This window comes from Muscardinus avellanarius (assembly GCF_963383645.1).
Source record: "Muscardinus avellanarius genome assembly, chromosome: 17".
NCBI classification, from domain to species: Eukaryota; Metazoa; Chordata; class Mammalia; order Rodentia; family Gliridae; genus Muscardinus; species Muscardinus avellanarius.
The window spans coordinates 61,581,993-61,603,849 of NC_137803.1; the positions used below are offsets into that span (position 1 = coordinate 61,581,993).

Consider the following 21,857-nt stretch of genomic DNA (forward strand, 5'->3'; position numbering starts at 1 on the left):
GGAGGAGGAGGAGGAGGAGGAGGAGGAGGAGGAGGATTATGGGGCCCCAAGACTGTGCATATATGTAAGCCTATCACCTCCACCCCTCACCCCTGTGTTTATCTTCATCTTAGGCAGCCTGGAGTTTCAGGAGCCAAGACCACTAATTTGCTTTGCATCCTATATAGGGTTGGGCTGCCAGGAATTAATTAAGAAAAATGCTAGCTGAGCAGGGTGGTACACACCTGTAAGCCCAGTCCTGGAGAGGCTGAGCCAGGAGGATTGCAGTTTTGAGAGCAGCCTCAGCAATTTAGTGAGAGATACCCCCAGCATCTTATCAAGACTCTGTTTCAAAATATAAACGAAAAGGCTAGAAGTATAGCCTGGAGATAAAAGTGCCCCTGGGCTTGATCCCAAGCACCAAAAGAGATAAATAAATTAATTAAAAAGTAAAATGCCGGCCCTTGTGAGGCACTGGGGATCGATCAGAGCAGGGCTTTCTGGACATGCGTGCCAGGAAGTCCGGCTGTGACGTCCGTCGGCTCTGCCTCTGCCTCTGCCTCCGGTCTCTGCAATGGTCAGAGGAAAGGGAGGGTTCATTGTGGACGCAGCGGCCTTCGCTTTTGCGTCTGCTGCTGTTGTGCAGTCTTGGTTTGCTGGGGATGGGGTCTGAGTGTGTAGCCCAGCCTGCTTTCAAACCCCTGGGCTCAAGCAGTCCTCCTGCCCCAGCCGCTGGGCAGCCGGGAGGACGGGTGCTCCTCACGGAGGCTGGGCTGTGTTTTAGTTTTAGTTCAGGGAGAACACTGAGCTAGCCTTCAGGTGTCAAAAGCAGGTCCCTCCCAGCTAGTTGCTCCCCCAAATGTAAAAGATTGTCAGATGAAGGATGCTCTCAGCCTTTATTTGGTATGGCGTTGATAGTATTCTGCCCCTGTTTTTATTCCAATCACTAGGGCTATTTAAAAGAACATACTTTGATAATAGGAACTGTCCTTAGATGGGGATTTTTATGTTCATGTATTTGTTATGAAATTATTTGACTGAATTATGATCAGCTTGGGTGAAATTGCTCCGAGCAGGAGGACTCAGTCCTAAAAATGTCCCACCGAGGACTAATTCACGCCAAGCGGAGGCTGCTCTGAAGATTCATGGCGGGTGCCCTTTCCAGCGTCTCGGCCTCAGTCTAACCAGCTACAGGGTTCTCTGTTCTCATTAGTATTATCCCAAACTTCCATAAGTAAAGGTTTTTTTCACCCTGCCCTTTGTTCACAATCTGGGATTGTAATTGAATTCATATTCCTCACCAAACACTTCCGCTGTAATTAATATTTTATTATAGCTGATTTTATCATTAAGTAGCAGAGAAGTGGGGTGTTGAACAGAGGGAGCGTTTGCATGTATGCCCCATACACGCATGCACGTGAACACACACACACACACACACACACACACACACACGCAGCGATCATAAGTAACCAATGCCAGCAAAGCTGCTTGTTGTGAATTATGGCCAGCAGAACATAAAACATGCTTGCGGTGACCTACAGATATTCCACAGTGATGTGCCGATGTATGGCCAGTCCAAAGATCACAGCAGGGCAAAGAGAAATTAAAATTGCTAACACAGACTGTTCATCCACGGGCTGGGTTTCTGCTGCCTGGGTCGCCAGAGCCCCTTGTCTGTGTGACGCGCGTTACCAGTAACCATTCATAATTCAGTGACCAGGACAATGTTGGGTCAGCTGCTCTAAGCCCTAGCGCTTAGACCTCCATGGAATCCCCGCCACGATGACAGCGTATTGAAGTCTGACCTGTCCCCACCCCGGTTGTTAAACTGGTGACATGCTTTTTAAAACTTAGTTAAATCTTACCATTTGGTTATTATTTCAGTAAATGTGGATAGACTAAGGAAATGGTTACGTCTGAACAAAAGCCAGAAAGGATATAAATTCTGTGTGGTTGTATGGCAATAAATCTTAGTCATACATTTATTTTGCATGCTTTGCCTGTAAATATTTCCATGTTCTCACATCTCTAAAAATTTAGTCTTCAGAAAAATATCAATATTCTCTTTTTTTCATCTGTTATAGGATATATAATTTGTTCCAAAAATTATAAATCAAGGCCAGTTTTACTATTGTCTCCTCTCTTCTGTGTGTGATAATAGAGATTGAACCCAGAGGCATTCTACCTCTGAGCTATATACCCAGGCCTATGTTAGTGTTTTGTTTTGAAACAGGATCTAGCTAAGTTGCTGAGACTGGACTCAAACCTGTGACCCTCCCGTCTCAGCCTCCTAAGTACTGGGATTACAGGCATGTGCCACCAGGGCACAGTTCATCTGTTAGAGAATGTATGACTTTTACCAAAGTTTGCAAATGAAGGCAGATATCACTATTTGGCCCAGGCAGTGAGCAGTACTCTAAGCCCTTTAGTAGATCAGCGCTCAGATCCTCCCTCTTTCCCCTCCTCCCCTTACCCTGTTGAGTAACCCTCTCCTATTTTATGCTGATGAGAAAGACAGTAAGCAGATAAGAAAATGACAAGTAAGGAAGGTTGTAATCTTGAAATGAATAGGGACAAAAATATTTAAGTCAAATTCCGATCAAAGAATCCAAAGGTAGGAAAAACCTAAAAGCATTTTATCACATTTGAACTCTAAAGCCCGTAAGAGTACTTGAAGATGTCCTGATGTTCTATACAAATGCAGATTTCTTATTCTCCTTGCAAAGGCCTTAGAGTTTTGCTGTAGAGAAGCCCAGCATAAATTAAACTTGAGATTAAATTGTATCCTGTTGGCAAGTTCTGTTACCTGATTTCACATTTTTTTTTTTTTTGACAGATTCATCTTTACTATGGGTTGGGCTTTAATTTTGCAAATCCAGTAGGAAGATTTTGTTACTTTAAATTCCAGGGTAGCGGTAGGCCAGGTAGAAATAGAACGCCTTTAATAAACAAGAGGAGACTGGGTAATACATTCAGAAGGATGCTAGAATTTTAATTCGGCTCACTAAGCTAGAAACTTCCGATTGGCTTTCTATCTTTAAGAATTTGCTTTGAAAAAAAAAAATCCTTTTAGAAAGGCCGTTTGAATGGTGAGAATTTCAAAGCTAGTTGTGAGATTGCGATCGCGGATAGGAAGATGTTATGAAATTCATTAGTGAAAAGATGCTCTTTGTGCAAATGAAAAACACCCCACCACACAGTTCTGTGGAGGTGCCGTTGACCCGGGTGCTAATAACATGTTAATTTCCACTGGGGAGACAGCCGTGTAGCGACTGGGCTGCGGAGAGGATTTAGCTATTTTTCATTAGCAGTTGGACTTTGATAAAGGGGAATAGAAAAGAGCTGTTTGACCTTTCAGTGCTTAAATTATTAAAGAGCAAATAGATTTGAGGTCTGGATGCTTGCAAATCTAATTTGTCTTGTGGACCAAGAATGAAAAGACATTTGGGGTTGGAAATTGCTCCAGTCAACTCAGTTCTTTCTTTAATATATCTGAAGATAAGTAGGTGGCGGCCATTTAAAAAGTAATATGTCTGAAGCCGAGTGTATAATATGGCTAATACCAGCTGGCTAAAAGAGAGGCCCGTTAAATGATCATTTCATTCTCAAATTTTCACCTCGTCCTTGTTAAATTGCTGCTTTGATTTAAAAAAAAATAAGTTTTCCGTCCATGTTTACTTAGATGATAGATAAATTACAGGGAAAATTTTTGTTTTATTGGGGAATGTCTCCTTAGGGAACAATACGCTGTACTGTTTGAATTACAGCAGAGTAATTGCGGCACATAGTAGGCACTCAAGAAAGTGTTGGGCAGGGCTTGTGGGCATTTGCGGATAATCTTAGGACTTGGGAGGCTGAAACAAGAGGCTCGCAAGTTCAAGACAGAACGTCAGCAACTGGGAAAGACCCTGTTTCAACAATAAACAAATAAGGGTGGGATTATAGCTCGGAGGTGGGGCCATCCCTGGCTTCAGTCCCAGACAACACACACGCACATGCAAATGTGTTGAGTGAGTACATGAGCAGACACACACATCACACGTGGGAGCGAGGTTGGAGAAGAGAGGATTTGTAGAGATGGACGGGGTAGGAGAGAGAGGCGCGGGCTTTCACCCCTCGGGTTCATCATTTCACTGTGCATTCTCTGAGACAGACTCAGTTCTGACCTCTGATCACAACTCTTCTTCTTCATCATTTCCTGCTCTTTCAGCTCTTGGATGTGGAGGGAATGAGTACAAAATAAACTTAATATTGAGTTTAGTAAAGCACATCACACTTGTGAATAATAGCTTCCCGCTTACCAGCACATATATGATACACCCCCCAAAAAACCAGCAACTACTCCTGGCTTATGTTATGCCTTCAAAAATGCACTGTCCATGGCCTGCTTCACTGAGAGGGTCATGAGACACCGAAATGAGTGAATTGCAGTCCTTCCACTCCACAAGCCTATAGGACTTTTCAAAATAGTGATAGAAAAACACCAGTGACTCTAACTCTACACCCAGAATCTATTTGTGTGAGTTAAGAGCAGAGCAGGAGTTTTCCAAGCTGAAAGAGTGGTTGTGAGCCACCCGGGGAGGGCCACGGAGGGACTCTGCGTTTTATGAGCAAGGTAACCTGCAGGCGATGCCCAAGTGTCCAGTGTCCTGGGAGACAGTGGTCTCAGAACAGTAAACCTGAGCCCAAGCCAGAGTCGAAGGACAGAGACACAGAGGCCTGTGTCACAGTTCTGACTCTTGAGATTCATAAGGCCCAGGAGTGGCTGTGCTGGCTTTTAATAGAGCAGATTTCGAATCCAGAGGAGCCCCTTGCGTGGTGAGAAAGGCTAAAAGACCTTGAAGGTCTAGGAGAGCATCTTCTCTCTAAGTGGTCCAGGTGGCCGAAGGGATTGAGATCAAAGGTAACACTGCCATATATGGCTTCCCTGACATGATAAAAGAGAAAAGGATCTTTATACAATCCTCAAAGTGGTTGTAGGAAGTAGAGACTGGCTTGTGTTATGGTGACAGTTCCACGCAGGGTACAAGGTTCACCTCGGGACCTAAATAGGGCTTATGAATGAGGAAAGCAACATGGCTTGGCCCTGTGATCCTAAGAGCTGGACACCATGATAGAGCAGCTGGGCTCTCCCGCTGCGCAGGTAGGGTGGCTTCCACTCCTGAACCTTGGCTTACACATCAGGGATGCCGTCTGCGGGCTGAGTTCTTCTCACAGGTCAGTGGAGCTCCTGCAGGGCAGAGTGTGGCAGGCCTGGGTGTGGGAACCCTTGCCTGGGGGTCCGCTTCTCCAGGAGTGCGTTTCCCCGGGGGAAGCTATCCGAAGGTGCGCCGGTGTCCCTTTTGCCACAGTGAGATGGCTGGTGAGTCACAGCAGCCCGGCCTTTTCACTGGAACTGTGTCCAAGTCTTAGCAGATCCGTTTTGAAATCACACATGAGGTCTGTAGATGGAAGAAGCCAAGGAAGAGCAGGAAATCAGCCTGCTTTATGGCCTTACGCGTCCCTGTGGCCCTGTCCAGGGAAGAGTCCTCTGAAAGACTTCCTTTCATTGTATCTGTCAAAAAACATTAATATGTTTTGCTGCCTGTGGTTTTAGTGAACCACAGGCCAAATATTCTGTGTGTGTGTGTGTGTGTGTGTGTGTGTGTGTGTTATAGGACGTAACCCAGTGGGGTTCTGCTTTGGTGCTATAGCCCCAGTTTACTTCGAAATAGGGTCTTGATAAGTTGCTGAGGGTCTAGCTAAATTGCTGATGCTGGCCTAAACCTTCGTCAGTCTCCTAAATACCGGGATTACAGTGTGCCACCATTTTTTACTCACAATCCACAATTTAATTTACTACACTTGGTAGAGTGTATTGTATGACTATACATGATAGCAAATCTCTAAAATTAGGAAGTAAGAACCTGCCCTTCCTTCCTTCCTTCCTTCCTCCCTCCCTTTTTTCCTTCCTTCTTTCTTTTCTTCCTGTTAAACCACTAGTCAAAGTTTACTTTATCGAAGCACTGTCAATCTGCGTTCTGGGCAATCACAGTGTTGTTGAATTCTTACTAGAATTCTGACACCAGTTGTGGAGGCCGAGACAGGAAGATAGCAGATTTGAGGCCAGCCCCAGCAATTTAGTTGAGACCCTGTTTCAAAATAAAATGAAATAGGCTGGGGCTATGACTCAGAGGGAGAATGCCCCTAGGTTCAATCCTCAGTGCGAAATAAAAAAAAAAAAAACAAATGAAAAACAAAACCCTGTTTGTCAGCGCTCATTTTGTGACTATACTAGAATTTTTGTTTGTATGTTTGTTTTGTGGTACTGAGGGTCGAACCCAGGGCCTTGTACCTGCTGGACAAACGCTGTACCACTGAGCTACAGCCGCAGCCCTTTGCGGCTGCTGTGGAATGTGCCGAGGGGTTGTGTTCACAGATACTTATGAACAGACACGTTTGGCTGAGAGTGGGCTCAGAATTCACGCCCCAGAATCTGTCCAGGGGCTGGGATCTCTGTCTTCCTCTCCTGTACTTTTCTGTTGGCATTAGAGCATCGCTGTGCTAAGCACGTCTCGGATCACACCATTATTCCACGGAATCAGGGCGATACTCTGACACGGTGGGAAAGAGATGTCCCTCTGCCAGCAGGACTTTTCATCTAACCTGGGTTCGGTTTGTGAAAGCCATGGTGAGGATATGGTCTTTTTCCCCAGGAGAAACTCCTTTTGCCTTTCGGTTTTCCAACAAAGTTGTGTGACATGTTCACCATCTTAACAAACGTAAATATCTTCTTAAACGTGTCATCTGTTCAAGGTTTCTGCCATTCTCCTATGTGAAGGTGACTTCAGAATGCAAAGACATTGAGGGAGGCAGGTGCCGCTCCTCAGTAAAGATCACCCTTGCAGACAGACGTCTTTGAAATCCTCTTTCCCATCTGGCCTTCACCGGTGACAAGTGGCCTTGCTCAGGAGTTCCTCTTCCAGGTCACCGTATCCCCAAGGATTGGCTTTGGGATTCCAAGCCTCGATTTCTCTTCTCCTCCCTCATCTGCACTTTCCACTGACTGAATATGGTCAAGGGAGGGGAGTATGGCGATAGATGAGAGAGTAAGACTTGGTTGAGAGGAATCAATAACACATTGTGTCTGTTCTTGTTAAAACTTCATGTAGGTACACGTGTAATCCCAGGACTTGGGAGGCTGGGACAGGAGGAGCGCAGGCTTGAAATGAGCCTCCGGAAGGTGGCAGGCCCTCAACAACCTAGCAAAACCTGGTTTCCCAGTTAGGAGTGTGGCTCAAGGGTAGAATGACCCTGGATTCCATCCCCAGCACCACGATTCATTCCTTCCTTCCTTCATTCATTAATAAAGCCTGCTACTTGTACCTGTCTTCCTACTGACGTCGTTGAAAACACATTGCTTCTTTAATAAACCTACAGTTAATGTAATTTAATTTTTCACGTGAGCTAACGCTTTGTGACTCTATCTTAATGATAGTACTTGTCAGCACCGTTCTTGCTCATGAGCAACAGCTTATCATTTTTTAAGAATATGGTGAGGACTGTTTCTCTCTGTAAATGAGGTCCTTCCGGGGTGAAGAGTTTTCTCTTTCCTCGGGCAAGCACCAGGTGAGGTGGGTTCTTTATTTCAGACATGCTGCGGGTGCCATGCCGTCGAAGCACAGTGGCTCCGCTCAGTTGCCATAAAATAGCCCTGATGAGTCTATGTTTTGTGTCTTTTGTTTTCTAGCGTCTACCAAATAGTTGTAGAGGAAGAACGTCCTCGAAGGACTAAAAAGACAACAGAAGTCCTCAAGTGCTATCCGGTGCCCATCCACTACCAGAACGCTTCCATTCTGAACTCACAGTATTACTTCGCTGCAGAATTCCCAGCAGGCAGCCTCCAGGCAGCTCAGCCCTTCACCATTGGTGACAACAAGACGTACAACGGCTACTGGAACACGCCTCTCCTACCCCATAAAAGCTACAGAATCTATTTCCAAGCTGCCAGTAGAGCCAATGGGGTGAGTTTTACAGGTCACTATTTACCTGGGCTAACTTGGGCCTATTAATGTGAATATAGCTTAGGTAAGGTAGTAGGAGAAAAAGATGGGAGTGGTCCACATACCTGTAATCCCAGTACTCGGGAGGCTGAGACACAAGGATCACAGTTTCGAGGCCAGGCTCAGTTAGTTTGTGAGGCCCTCCGCAACTTAGTGAGACCCTGGTTCAAAATAAAGAATAAAAATAGGGCTGGGGGTGTAGCTCAGAGGTAGAATGTCCCTGGGTTCCATCCCAATACTGCAAAAATAAATAAATAAATAAATAAATAAATAAATAAATAAATAAATAGATTGAGGATGATGTAGTTGGGTTTTGAGAACTACAGAGGGTAGTAGTAGTGCAGTGAAGAATAATGATGTCATGTTTTTGTGTTTTTGCTTGTGAATAGTCTTTTCTTCATTTAAAACTATTTTCATCGAGAGAAATTTATGGCAAGAAATAATTATAAATATACATTTGGGGGGCAGGGTGGGAAAGTGTGTCCTCAACCTGGCAATAGTTTCTATTTTCAGAGTTTCTTATTACCAAAGTTAGCTTGGCATTCTGATTAGCTTGCTATTTTACAGAAAAGCAACACAGCAACACGGGTGCCCTCAGCTCACTTAAGAATGTTTGGGACCCACAGCACGTGTCTCCTCAGCGTATTCTCTCCCATTTCTTTCTTTTCTTTTATTTATATTTTTGGTTGTACTGGGGTTCCTGGAAACTCTACTACCTCCGGGCTACACTCCCAGACACCTATTTTTTATATATTTTTAAATTTGGAAACAGGGTCTCTTACACCAGCGCGGCTGCCTTCGCACCTGCGCGCTCCTCCTGTCTCCGCCTCCCAAGCGCGGGGATGACAAGCGTGCCCACCACGCCCGGCGGTGCCATTGCTTTAGTTCTACAAGAGTTTATGCATCCTGTACTTGTGACTAAAATATGCCTCCCCCCCCTAAGAGAAAATAGCTTTAGAAAGATGAGAAAAAAAAACAATAAAAGTTATCACTGAGGCAGGTCTGAAATTTGTCCTCATTCCTGTTCAGACCAACCTACCTCAGATAAGAAGTTGTTTTTTGTTTTTTGTTTTTTTAGAGCTGGGCGTGGTGGCACACGCTTGTAACCCCAGCGCTTGGGAGGCTGAGACAGGAGGATCGCACAAGTTCGAAGCCAGCCTCAACTACTTAGCGAGGCTCTCAGCAACTTAGTGAGACCCTATTCCTAAATAAAATATAAAATAGGTCTAGGAGTATAGCTTGGAGGTCGACGGCCCCTGGGTTCTATCCCCAGTGCCACACACACGTACACACACACACACACACACACACACACACACACACTCACACAATTGTAAACTATGTTTGAGCTTTTATTATTACTCGCAGTTGTTTATCCAGAGGGTGGACAGTGTTAGTTCTCTGGAGGAAAGAGGTGTTTCTTTCATAAAGCACACTCATGGCTCTCAGAGGGCTGTAGCATCCTGGGCCTTATGTTATGAAGTGGTAGTGGTTAGATTTTAGTGGGCGTTAGTGACATTCCTTTTTTAATACTTTTATTGGTACATTAAAGTTTCATATGCATGATGTAGTTGACCACGATGGTGATATACATGCACACAGCCCTTGGCCGGCTCCCCTGGGCTCCCTCCACACTCCCTATTTCCCATACAGGACATTGAGATCCACACCTGTATTCACACACACACACACACACACACACACACACACACACACACGTTGTCGCCTTCATTGACCCCCCTCCCTGTACCACCTCCCTGGCTCCACTGGTGTTACTGCTCCATTATCTGAAGTCCCTCTGTTTATATTTTCTTTGCATGTGAGAGAAAACGGGACCCTTCACTTTCTATGACTGGCTGTTCTCCAGGTTTACACATTTTCCTACAAATCACATAATTTTATTCTTTTTTTTTTTTTTTTTTTTTTTTGGTGGTGGTACTGGGGTTCCTGGAAGCCCTTCTATCTCCGGGCTACACTCCCAGACCTATTTTTACATTTTTATTTGGAAACAGGGTCTCCTAAGCCAGCGCGCGCGGCTGGCTTCGAACCTGTGCGATCCTCCTGTCTCTGCCTCCCAATGGCGGGGATTACAAGCGTGCGCCACCACGCCCGGCTAATTTTATTCTTTATTCCTGTATAGAATTCCATTATTTACATAGGCCATAGTTTTGTAATCCGTTGATCTGTTGATGGATTCCAGGGTTAGTCTGCTTTTAAATGATAATGATTATACCAAAAAAAAAAATGGTTCTGCCTTTTTTAGGGCAACAATTTTTTTTCTGGATAATATTGTAAACACAGAAGTCATATTCTCAGTGATGACCTTAGAATCCTATCTTTGTCTGCAAATAATCGCCTCCTTTATCTGGCATGGTCTCCTTACTCACCTATCAAACTTTCAGTGCTGTCCGTAACAGTTTCAGTCTGCTTAGACCGAAGGGAGCCTTGTCTAGATTCCACCCTGGCTTCCCTCCTTCAGGACACAGGCCAAGGTGTCACCGTCCACCTGACTTTTGTCACATGAAGGCAAGGAGAATCCAAGGGTTCTTTCTTGCACAGGAAGTGAGGACAGCCTGGGGAAGATCCACGCCATCAGGTAGGGGAACTGTGTTCACTCTGCCGTCCTCCAAGGGTGTGGAAAGCCCACCACCGTCACCGGAGCCGGGCGGGGTCCGAGCCCGGTGTCCAGGATGCCACTGCGTGCTGAAGCCACACACGGACGGGGAGGTGGCTCCTCCTCACTGTTGTTTGACACCAACTACAGGTATTTCTGGCCTTTTCAGTAAAACATGAATGATGATTTTCCCTTCTTTATTTGATACAGGAAACCAAAATTGACTGTGTCCGAGTAGCCACAAAAGGTAGGTTGAAATTATGGGATGATCTAATTTATGTTTCTAAAAGTTTATTTTAGACTGCATCTTAAATCTTCTTAAACTATGCTTTGTTCAACTAAGTATGCACATGTATACTTAGTTCATGTGCATTGCATGTAGGTGCATGTATATATATGTATGTATAGATGTAGCAGGACATGGAAGTTAAGGCTGACTACTTTATGTAGATATTTTTTTAGAACGAGGTGCCATAGTACTGTGTTCCAATAAGTTTTAAATGCTTATATCTTAAAATTTTTACATGAGACATTTTTATATAATGCCTGTATGCATCAGACCTGGTAAACCGTTTTATATGATATTTATACACATCAGAATTGCTTAAACCATAGCATGCCATACATGGTAATACTATATTTAGTGAATCTTTGTAAAGAAAGGATTAAAACAATTACCTCACCACTGCACACCATTTTTATTTTATTTTCTTACCCTTTGTTTTCTTTTCTCTCTAATGAGGGGAGTTCTTGCTATGTTGTCCAAGCAGACCCCAAACTCCTGGGCACAAGAGATCCTCCTGCCTCAGCTTCCTGAGCATCCAGGCCAACAGATGTGTGCCATCCACACACACCTGCTCTTTTTTTTTGTATTGATATAGTTATAATTACACCATAAAGTCAAGTCTACATGGGCTTTTTCCCCTTATGATATTTGTCTCTGAACCCAGTAGCCAGAAAATGTCACTGGGTACTTCTGTGTCTGAGGCCTGGCTAAAATGCTAAGAAATGTCATCAAGGAGGACCTGTGTGAGTGGATAGGGTGAATTACCGAGTAGCCTTCGCACCTGTGTATGAAGAAGGCAGAGATGCGAGTGCTTACACAGGAGCAGTAAAGGCTTTGCAACCCCACGATGATGTCTCCGCCTTCCTACAGGAAACTGCACGAAAGGGAAAGCGCTTGGAGAAGCGTGGAATGCTTTCTTACAACGAGACATTATAAATTACCACTTGTAGCTAGATACTTTTGAGACCATCAGGCTAGCCAGGAATATAAGGAGGAAGTCCTGTGCGATTGAATTTGGCATGAGAAGAGAAGGCTTCGCCGGACCTGGGATTTGACCAGGTCACACTGGAAGCGTGCTGTTGGAGAGAAGGGTCTTTACATCGTTGATTAACTTTCAGGCAACAGCTTGAATATGCCATAGCTGTACATTTTCCAAGTCCTCACTGCAGTCTGTTTGAGAAGATACATGACTTTTTGGCTTAGGGTTAGCCTAACAAATCTTTCTTGGCCACATGCACGGGCCAGGCGTTCTGTACGGACCTTGCCTCGCCTCTTGTAAAATGCCTGTTGGGGCTCATAGTTCTATTTCCAAAAATCTATTTTTGTTAGTTCTAGAACTATCAATTCTTTATATCATATTGTATCTTGTTAAGTGTCTTTATTTGTGGGAATAGGTTAGTAGGAAATGAAATGCTAGCTGTGTATATGTTCCATAAGCTTCCTTCCACCTGCTGTTAGCTCCCAGTTATCTCAGGATGGCAAAGCCCTTCAACCAGGTGTCCAGCTAGGACCTTAGGTGTGCAGCTCATAGCCCAGACTCAAGAACAGGACTTTGGAAATATTGGATTATTACATTCCATGAACCCTTATGGTCTGGAAAAGCAAGCCTGGTCCCCAGGGGACTGATGGATATCATTAATGCCTGTGTTTGACATCGCGGCTGAGATTTTAGAAACCACTTTCGCACATGGCTTCGCATTTAGTTCTGCACCGTAACGATGAAAAAGGAGGCAAGTACCGCTAGCCCTGTTTTTAAGAGGAAGCTCATGGGTGTTGGGAGATGAGTGGACCTAGCCAAGCTGTAATCTGCGGGTCTGGCTGGATCCCAGGCGCCCTCGCACAGTGTCCCTGGGCTGTGCACGCAGCAGGCACGTGGCCAGTGGAGTATACACATCTGACCTCCAGTTTATTAGAATTGAGTCGCTTCTCAATTCACTGTGGAAGCAACAAACCCTTGTCACGTGCATTCACATAGTTAAGTAATTATCTGAGTAACACTAGGAAGTAGGGAAACCTGACAGTCTGCCGCTTCTCACAATAGATTGAATCAGATGGTCATTAGGATCATTTTCTCCCATCAGCTACATTTCATCAATATTGCCATTTTTCAATTTCCCCAAGGATGATTAGGCAACCGGATGACCTGATTGACTAAATATCCCCTGCTTGTATTTCCCGAGTCATTTGCAAACATTTACACAGCAACAAACTCTATCCAAATAAGCTCTTTGAGGGAGAGAGGGAAACACGTTTCAGTATGTTTATACTACCCCTGTATTTCTGTTTCATAAAATCACAGGACAGTAGGAAGCCGGGCGTGGTGATGCATACTTGTAATCCCAATACTTGGGAGGCTGAGACAGGAGGATCGCACAGGTTCGAAGCCAGCCTCAGCTACTGAGTGAGACCCTGTCTCCAAATAAAATATAAAATAGGTCTGAGAGTGTAGCTCAGAGGTAGAAAGTCCCTAAATTCCATCCCCAGAACCACAAACACACACACACACACACACACACACACACACACACACACACACACACACAGAGTCATAGGACAGTAGGAAGCTTGGGGAAATGACCACCTTTTCCAGGACAAACAATACCACCTTGTGCTGTTTTGTGAAGTTCTACACACACGCACACACATAGTCACTACTCTCCACATAGTGTTATGCCCCCTTTACAATGAAAATATTTTCCCTTCTTTATACTAAACTTTCTTTTTCAACACAGGAAGCCTTCCCATCTTGACTCTGTAGTCAAAGAGAGAAATTGGTAGGTCTAGTGACTCTGTTAGCACCATGTAATAAAAATGTCTGAAAAATGTATTTTTTGTAGTATGCGATATTGAGCCCAGAGGCATTCTAACTCTGACCTATATCCCAGCCATCCTTTCCTTTATTTATTTAGATTATTCATTTATTTAAATTATTTATTTATTTATTTAATTTATTTATTTATTCATTCATTCATTCATTCATTGAGGCAGGTTCTGGCTAGGTTGCTAAGAATCTCAGTAAGTTGCTGAGGCTGGATTGAACCTTTGATCCTCCTGTCTCAGCCTCCCAAGTACTGAGTTTAAAGGTTACAAACTAACGGGCGTGGTGGCGCACGCTTGTAATCCCCACGCTTGGGAGGCAGAGACAGGAGGATCATGCAGGTTCGAAGCCAGCCGCCCGCGCTGGCTTAGGAGACCCTGTTTCCAAATAAAAATGTAAAAATAGGTCTGGGAGTGTAGCCCGGAGGTAGGAGGGCTTCCAGGAACCCCAGTACCACCAAAAAAAAAAAAAAAAAAGGTTACAAACTGTCTCAGATTTAAAAGTTTGCTTTTCCACAGAGCATCACAGCTTGGTGGCTCGATTGAGTTTTCAGGAACAAAACACCTTTTCTAAGCAACACTTTGAGCGCACAAAGATATCAGCTTTCTAAAAGTGAAACGACTGTTGAAAAGTATCTTTATATAGAAAGTGTGGAGGTGGATTTGTTTCACAAAGGGGTAGTTTGTAATTTCAAGTAAGGGTTTGTATCCTAAAACTGTATTTCATCCTATTTATAAGTTTAATGCTGTGATTATTTTAATCAGGTTCAAAGATATATTTTGACACTCTTCACCTTAAATAGAAAGCCTCATAAAAATCAGACACAGAGGGCCGGGCGTGGTGGCGCACACCTGTAATCCCAGTACCTGAGGGACTGAGACAGGAGGATCCGGGTTCGCCGCCAACCTCAGCTACTTAGTGAGGCCCTCTGCAACTTAGTAAGATGCTGTTTCAAAATGAAGAATAAAAAATAGGGCTGGGGGTGTAGCTTGGAGGAGAACGCCCCTGGGTACAATACTTGGTAACACACACACACACACACACACACACACACACACACACACACACAAATACATAAATAAAAATAAAACATAGACACAGAAAAACCCTAATGCCTGGTTAGTACCCTCTCTCTCTCAGAATCACCTGTGTTTTTATGTGTCCTTTAATCTGTGCATGTCAATGGGGTCTCCTCGGTCCACGTGGCCGTGGCTTAGCTGTTCACTGTGGATGCATTCGTCACAGGCTGTTCTCTCTTGAGTTCAAGGGTAAAACCACATGGTGGGATGTGTGTGAGGCCTGGCCCTTTTCTCCCCCAGTTCACATTTGTACTGTGGACTGGGTTGAGAAGCTTTCAACAGTTCTTAGAGTGCCCCAAATTTTATTTTTGGCTTTCAGATGGCATTTATGTTTTTTACAGTTGTATTCTTTTCATGCCCATTTGGCCCGGCTGTGTCTTCTTAATTAGTGTGTGTGTTTTCTTGGACTTTTCTATTCCTGATGGCTACCTCCTAGTAACTGGTAGGATGGAAAGTATTTTTATGTCACTTTTTCTTTTTCTTTTGCTTGGTGTATCATGGTCATATAGCATGGTGAGGTTCAGAGTAATAGAGACTTACATGTACATAGCGCTGGGTGAGCCAATTTTGAAAAGCTTTATTGGTGATCAATTCTAAATTGACAGAGCCCGTGGTATAGATAAGTTAGATCTTTTGTATGGAGTGAGGTATGATCATTCTAATTGATATGCTAATCAGTGTAATCTGTATCCAGTAACCTCTTATAGGACAATATTGTTCATAATAGGATGCCACCCACGTCCCTCTTTGACCTTTCCTGTTATCTGCTTTATTCTTAAAAAAAAAAATATTTGAATGTCTTCTTTTCGATTAGAGTAGTCTATAAGAATTTCAAGCACTCAGGATTTTGAGCTCACATGAGTTTTGGCATTTTGGCCACTGTTGCTTTCGGATGTGTGATTGGTGGTTATATCTGTTATTTTATTCCTCTCCTTATTATGATTTGGCTACCAGCAGTGTAGCTAGTCAAAAGTAAAATCTTCATGCAAGCACAGGCTAAATTTTCCCCAAAAAATATTAGAGAAGTCAGGCTGTGAACTTAAACAAGAAAACACTATTATTTCAACATTTACTTTATTTTAATGCTAATTTTGTTTCAAGGTTAATTTTCTGTGAAAATAATGCTTGGCTGTTTCTAAGTTTATTTTGTCTACTCAGCTTTGTCCTGAATAGGAACGTGCTTTGCTGAGAGACCTTGAGGAAACTGTGAAGGATTTTTATTGTTCTGATAAAACTTTCTGACCATATTCAGAAATTTGAATGTTTCTTTTTTTAATCACTAATCTCTTAGAGAAGTTTTTCTAGACTTTTTTGTTTCTTTTTTACTCTTTTGCTCAATGAAATACCATCCTTTCTAAGCCATCGTGCTACAGAATAAAAGTGTGCTGATAAAACGAACAAGAAAAATGTCCATTGAGATGTAAGGATAATTAAGAGTCATTTTAATTGCTCGTATTCAATACAGGAAAAAACAAATTATGTAGTGTGGACACTTGTATATACTAGGCTTCTATTATATTTCGGCTATGGATTGGGGAATAGGAGCGTATACATGCAGCGCTCAGCAGTTTGTAGAGAAAGTTTTTCTTTTCTTGTTCTGCCACAGGCTTCATAATGGACACCAGGAGTATTTTAAGGCTCCCTGAGAGGTTCTTAAAAGGACGAAATCTAGCAAGCGCTGTGCTGCCCAAATTTACTTGACCCAAACTCATTTTCAAGAAAAACCAGGGTCAATCAAAGCACCCTTGGTAAATGTTGGCCCAGTAAAGCCTAAAAGGTCTCCCTCCCTGCAGCTGAAGTGGGAAGTCAGAAGTGTGGCCCACTCTCAGCATCATTTCGTTTCCCTCGTGTACCCTCAAACCTAAAAGAGACCCCAGAATTGATCACAACCCGACATTGTCTTCAAAGCACCAGATTGGAATTTCTGATCTTATTTTGCCAAATTGAGTTAATACTCGGTTTTATAACATATTCTTTACTGGTATTACGAGGCAGGAGTCAGCAAACTTCGTATGTCAAGGACCAGATAATAAATATTTGGGGCCAGGCGCGAAGCTCTGTGGTAGAGGACTTGCCTGGCACGTGTGTAGCCCTGCTTTGATCTCCAGCACAGCAAAAATAACAAGGGTGGTATTATTTTTAGGCTTTCTGGACCTTAGGGTTTCTTTTACAACTGCTCATCTCTGCCGTTCTGGACAGGAGCGGCCATGGGTGATGCCTAAGTAATCAAGCTTTTGTGTTCTAATAAAGCTTTATTTATAAAATCAGGTGGTGGGCCTTCCGGTCTGCCCTTTTAAAGTAATTTTAATGCAATTCTAGCGTGTATGTAGAACTGAAAACAATAGCCACAGACATGCACTTTGCAACGAGAACGAAGGGGCATTTAAAGATGCTGTCTTGTCCTTGTGAAGCACAAGACCTTGGATGCTTTGACTTGCCTTGTTTTGTAGACACCTTGGCCCACCAGAGAGAATTTTAAGAAATCTATTTTCCATTAAATTCGCCATTATGGGTGTCAGATAAGAGCACTGATTTTCAATAGGACAGTATGAAGGTTTTGTTCTTAAAAGCAGAGTAGGTCACACTTGCCTGTAAATAATGCAAACGCACACAGGAAAATTGATTGAAAAACATTAGTCTGTGAACAAGCAAAAATGTTCTGTGTATAGAACTTTAAATTGCTGCCAACTTTGTAACAAGTCTTAGAAACAACATTTTCCTGTGTATAGCTTATATCAGTATGCAGAATTGCGGAATATGTTGTACCTAGAAAACAATCCTGGGAATGCACTGGGAACGCTCTATTCTCCGACCAAACAGTTTGTTCATCTCACTTAGCAAAACTAAAATAAATTCATTAATAATGTGCAAAAGACTGTTACACCATTTTTAAACTCCGCCGCTATGGCTTCCTGGTTATGGGGCGCAGCACCGTTTGAATGGTGCGGAGGGATATTTCACAATATTATGCTGCAGCAGTTTGGGGTTTAATTGTCTGCAGATGGTAGATGATCTATTTCCCTTCCTTGCTGCCACATTTCTAATAGCACCCAGGCTGTTCCGTGTAAATGAGCAATCCTTCATGTAAGCCTGTTCTTAATTTTCCAATATTTTTTCTTTGCATCGTTTTCCAGCTGTATCACGTTAGAACTGATATTTTAATTTTCTATTTTTTTTTTCAATATCCGTGTGTCATAAATGTTAACCACTTCAACACAACTTCCGAGCCTTTCGTTGGAGGCAAATCAAGAAGCCCTCCTGGTCTTCTTTGAGAATCTTAATCATTTTTTCGGTCACATGATAACCAAGACATTCACAGCAAAGGCAGTTGATTGTTTCTGTCTTGTTTTTAACAGTACTTTGGTACTTTTTTTTATTTATTTTTTTGTTATGTGAAAACATAAGGGTCCTAAGTGTATATCTGCATGAAAACGCTCCCCAGAAAAATGTGTTTAGTGAAAGAGGGTAATAGTCTTCGCCAAGGTGACTTCTGCAAGAAGAAACAAATTATTGTGGCTTAGGCAGCATATTTTTAAATAACCTAAGCAATCAAAAGCCTGGTGTTTGTATCGTGAGCATGGGCAAGGGGTCTCTAGCCCCCACATGCGACGGATGGCCATCGGAAGCCGCTTGGGGCCCCAGCTCACTTTAGGACTAACATGTCTGGTTTGGTTTTGCTTTACTTTCTTCTGTAGTCGATCCATCCACGATTTCAGGCCAAGCTTACAGCTGTGTGTGAGTTAGAAAGCCCTGCGCTTGTTGAACAGAAAAGAATGTAGAGACGTCCACACCTTGCTATGGGGGTTTCCTTTCTTTGTTTCTTTTTCTTTTTCTTTGTGTTGTCGAAGCAAAGTGGAGACTACTTGGTGTACTGACGGACGGGATTCTTCTTGCTAGCCTAGCTTCAGTCTGGATTTTTTTTTCCCTCATGCATGCTGACCTGGAAATCTCCTTTGCCTTAGCTGCGATAATCGTGACTCCGCTTACAACACCTTACATTCGCATCGCCCCTGCTGCAGGCGACGGCCAACTAACAGGTCAGAGTTCAAGCATAGATGAGTCATCTTGCCCATTTCCTGCTCATTTTTCTCAGCTTCGTTTCCCCCCCACATCTCCTCCTTCGCTTCAGGCCTGTTCCCAATGTTTCAGACCCTGGATACAGACCTGTGCTCGTATTAAATTAAGTGATATGCCTGGCCTCTTCTGTGTGCACATGTATACCCATGCATCAAGTACAACACCACTGCATGTTTTCATTGTGTGTTCGGTCTGTCGGTCTGTTTCTTTCTAGCTCAATGTTATGTAGAAATGAAATTTGCTGGGCTTGGAAGAGCAATGACATCGATTGACAGGACTTCAAACAAAGTCCATGAAGATGTATTCCCAGTTTTCCAAATTAATCTAAAAAGACATTGGGACTTTGAGGGGAAGAGAGGTTTATTTTCCATCTTGTCGGGCCTAGTCTGCACATGTATTAGCAATCGCCATCTTATCTGCTGGTGCTACTAAATGAAGCCATCCCTGAGCTTTAAGGGTGACACTGTTCAAGCAGCTTTTGGTGTAGCTACAGGTGTAGCAAAGGCTGACTGCACTCCTTCTAGACACATACTGAAAAGCATTTAAATAGAGCGTAGCATGTCTGCGAGTCAGAGGTACCGAATAACTTAGGAAAGTTTACAGAAGTCGAATGTCTGGAAGTCTCGGAGCTGAACGGGGTGCGTCATCATTGCCAAGAGAAACGCGCACGTTACCCTTCCTCCCTCTAGAGAGGTGTGAGCATCTCTAGAAATTGATGTAGGACAAGACCCCACCCAGTAAGCTCCTCCAGATTCAAGGTGAGTAGTCAGAGAATTCCAGAAGACTCTGCGCTCCAACAAATTAGTATCAAGATTCCCGATACAACACATGGGCCAGACTCCACATTACGTTTTCAGAAAGACCCACGATACTGTAGGTTATCATATGTACTTTAGACATGATGAAGACAAGCAAGAAACATACAACAACTGCCTGCCATACAGTTTCCACTCCAGCAGTTTTTTTTTTTTAATGTATAGAACTGGAGAAAATCCTCTCCTGTTTAAGAAACTGGTAGAACCAACTCAAGAAATCATAAATGCCTAGATGGTTCCGTGAGATTATTATTTTGAAACCCAAAGCAGCCGAGGCCCAGGAAAACTATAGACTGATTTAACAAGGTGAAGAAGTGTAAAAAAATTCAACTTTCTTCTCCACCAGGGTTCGTACATATTTTCAGTTCTCTGTTCCAGGGACTAAAGGTTTTAAGTTTACCGCTATCTTTGCTCCCTTGATTTTGAGTTGCGTTTAAGCATATTCCCTTCACTGATTAAAGTCCTCCTACAGGCGCTTCTTTATCCTAAACGTGTGACACATTCCTCCCACAAGGAAAATTATACGGAGCCTGTGCCTTTCTCCACCTGAGCCGCCTCTCTGTGACCCTGGCGTTGTAGTGCTGCCCCGGGGCACTCGCAGGATTGGTAGTCCACCCCGAGACTTATCCGAGATCCTTCAGCAAGTCTTCCCTGCTGCTCCCCGTTATATTTCAGCTGTCCACCAGTCTTGTCAGCAAATCGTTAAAACTGGGTTGACTCCACTATCCCGCAAGAAACACTTGGGAGAAATAGCGTTAAGTAGTTAAATAGCCCCTTTCCTGGGCTTTCTCTGTGATCCTCTGCTATCAAACGAGGCATGGGGTTTACTAGGCATGAAGTCTTCGCACTTTCTGAATATAGCTACTGCTCCCAAGGGTGGATGATTAACGTCCAAACTCCGCTCACACGTACTCTTAGGAATGAAAAGCCAGTGCCCTGTTTGTCACTGGCAGGCTCTGATAGCAGTGTCCTGACTTAGGGGGACACATGCTGCCTCCAGATGCTTCCCTTAACACTGAACCCTGATGAAATGGCCGAGTCAGCTCTGAGCTTTCACGTCTGTGGCGGACAGTTGGACTTCTGTAGACTAGCTCAGTCTCCCTTCCAGAAGCCAGTGGGAGGCGCAGGAGGGTGCGCTCCTCAGGGCCCTCAGCCCCGTGCTCATCCTGTTTATCCACGCTAACGTCTTGTCCCCTGAATGTCGACCAGCGCCACGCTGCCACGGGGAAGCTCTCATGAGACCAAGCGCCCTCTGCAACTTGGTCTCTCTTTACCACACACGCCACAGGCCTGTGAGGTTTTCCTGCTGTAGGACAGGAAGGCATCTCCCTTGCCTGTGAAGCATCAGTGAAAACAAAGGTCCGGGTGACTAGACCCCTCACAGAGGACGGTGCCAGCCATAGGAAAGTGCTGGTGGAGCTTGTCGAGTGGGCGGCTCGGCTGCCAGGAGGGCTCCAAGCAGGAGGTCGCACCATAGACTCCCATCCTGTCTCCTCCGCCCTGGTTCTGCACTGGGAGTCCTTAAACTCAGCCACCAGTAAGAAAGGCGTTAACGCCCAACTCGCAGGGATCGCCATGCAGGCAGGTTTAACTGAAAGCTCTAGAAACCATTTTACCAACATCACTCACTGTATGAGATGCACTGGGTACACGGTATGCTCTCCTTCTGCTCGTGTTTTCTCTCTCTCTCTCTCTCTCTCTCTCTCTCTCTCTCTCTCTCTCTCTCTCTCTTTGGTGGCACTAGGTATTGAACCCAGGGCTGTTCTACCTCTGAATTATATCTCTAGCCCTATGTCTTTTTTTCTATTTTGAAAGAAGGTCTCAAACTTGCCACACACTGACCTGGAACCTGTTATCCTCCTGTCTCTGCCTCCCAAGTACTGGGATCATGGGCGTGTTTGCCACACCCAGGTGTTCCCTTATTCTATTTCACTTTGTAAAAAATTCTGGTTGTGGCCGGGCGTGGTGGCGCACGCTTGTAATCCCCGCGCTTGGGAGGCAGAGACAGGAGGATCGCGCAGGTTCGAAGCCAGCCGCGCGCGCTGGCTTAGGAGACCCTGTTTCCAAATAAAAATGTAAAAATAGGTCTGGGAGTGTAGCCCGGAGGTAGAAGGGCTTCCAGGAACCCCAGTACCACCAAAAAA

At 44.0% G+C, this 21,857-nt stretch overlaps 1 protein-coding gene across 5 annotated transcripts in view; it reads left to right on the forward strand.

Moving 5' to 3' along the window:
* The window catches only part of PTPRM (protein tyrosine phosphatase receptor type M), a gene marked incomplete at both ends in the record, with an annotated part of 778,612 nt that overhangs the window by 485,189 nt on the left and 271,566 nt on the right, over positions 1–21,857 (forward strand). For 3 of the 5 annotated variants that reach the window (XM_080714511.1, XM_080714512.1, XM_080714513.1), the window contains 2 exons: positions 7,712–7,985; positions 10,849–10,885. In XM_080714511.1, coding sequence (XP_080570637.1) covers positions 7,712–7,985; positions 10,849–10,885 — 311 coding nt within the window. Of the gene's footprint in view, positions 1–7,711; positions 7,986–10,848; positions 10,886–18,783; positions 18,859–21,857 lie in introns of all 5 variants that reach the window. The other 2 variants (XM_080714509.1, XM_080714510.1) reach the window with 1 other exon arrangement.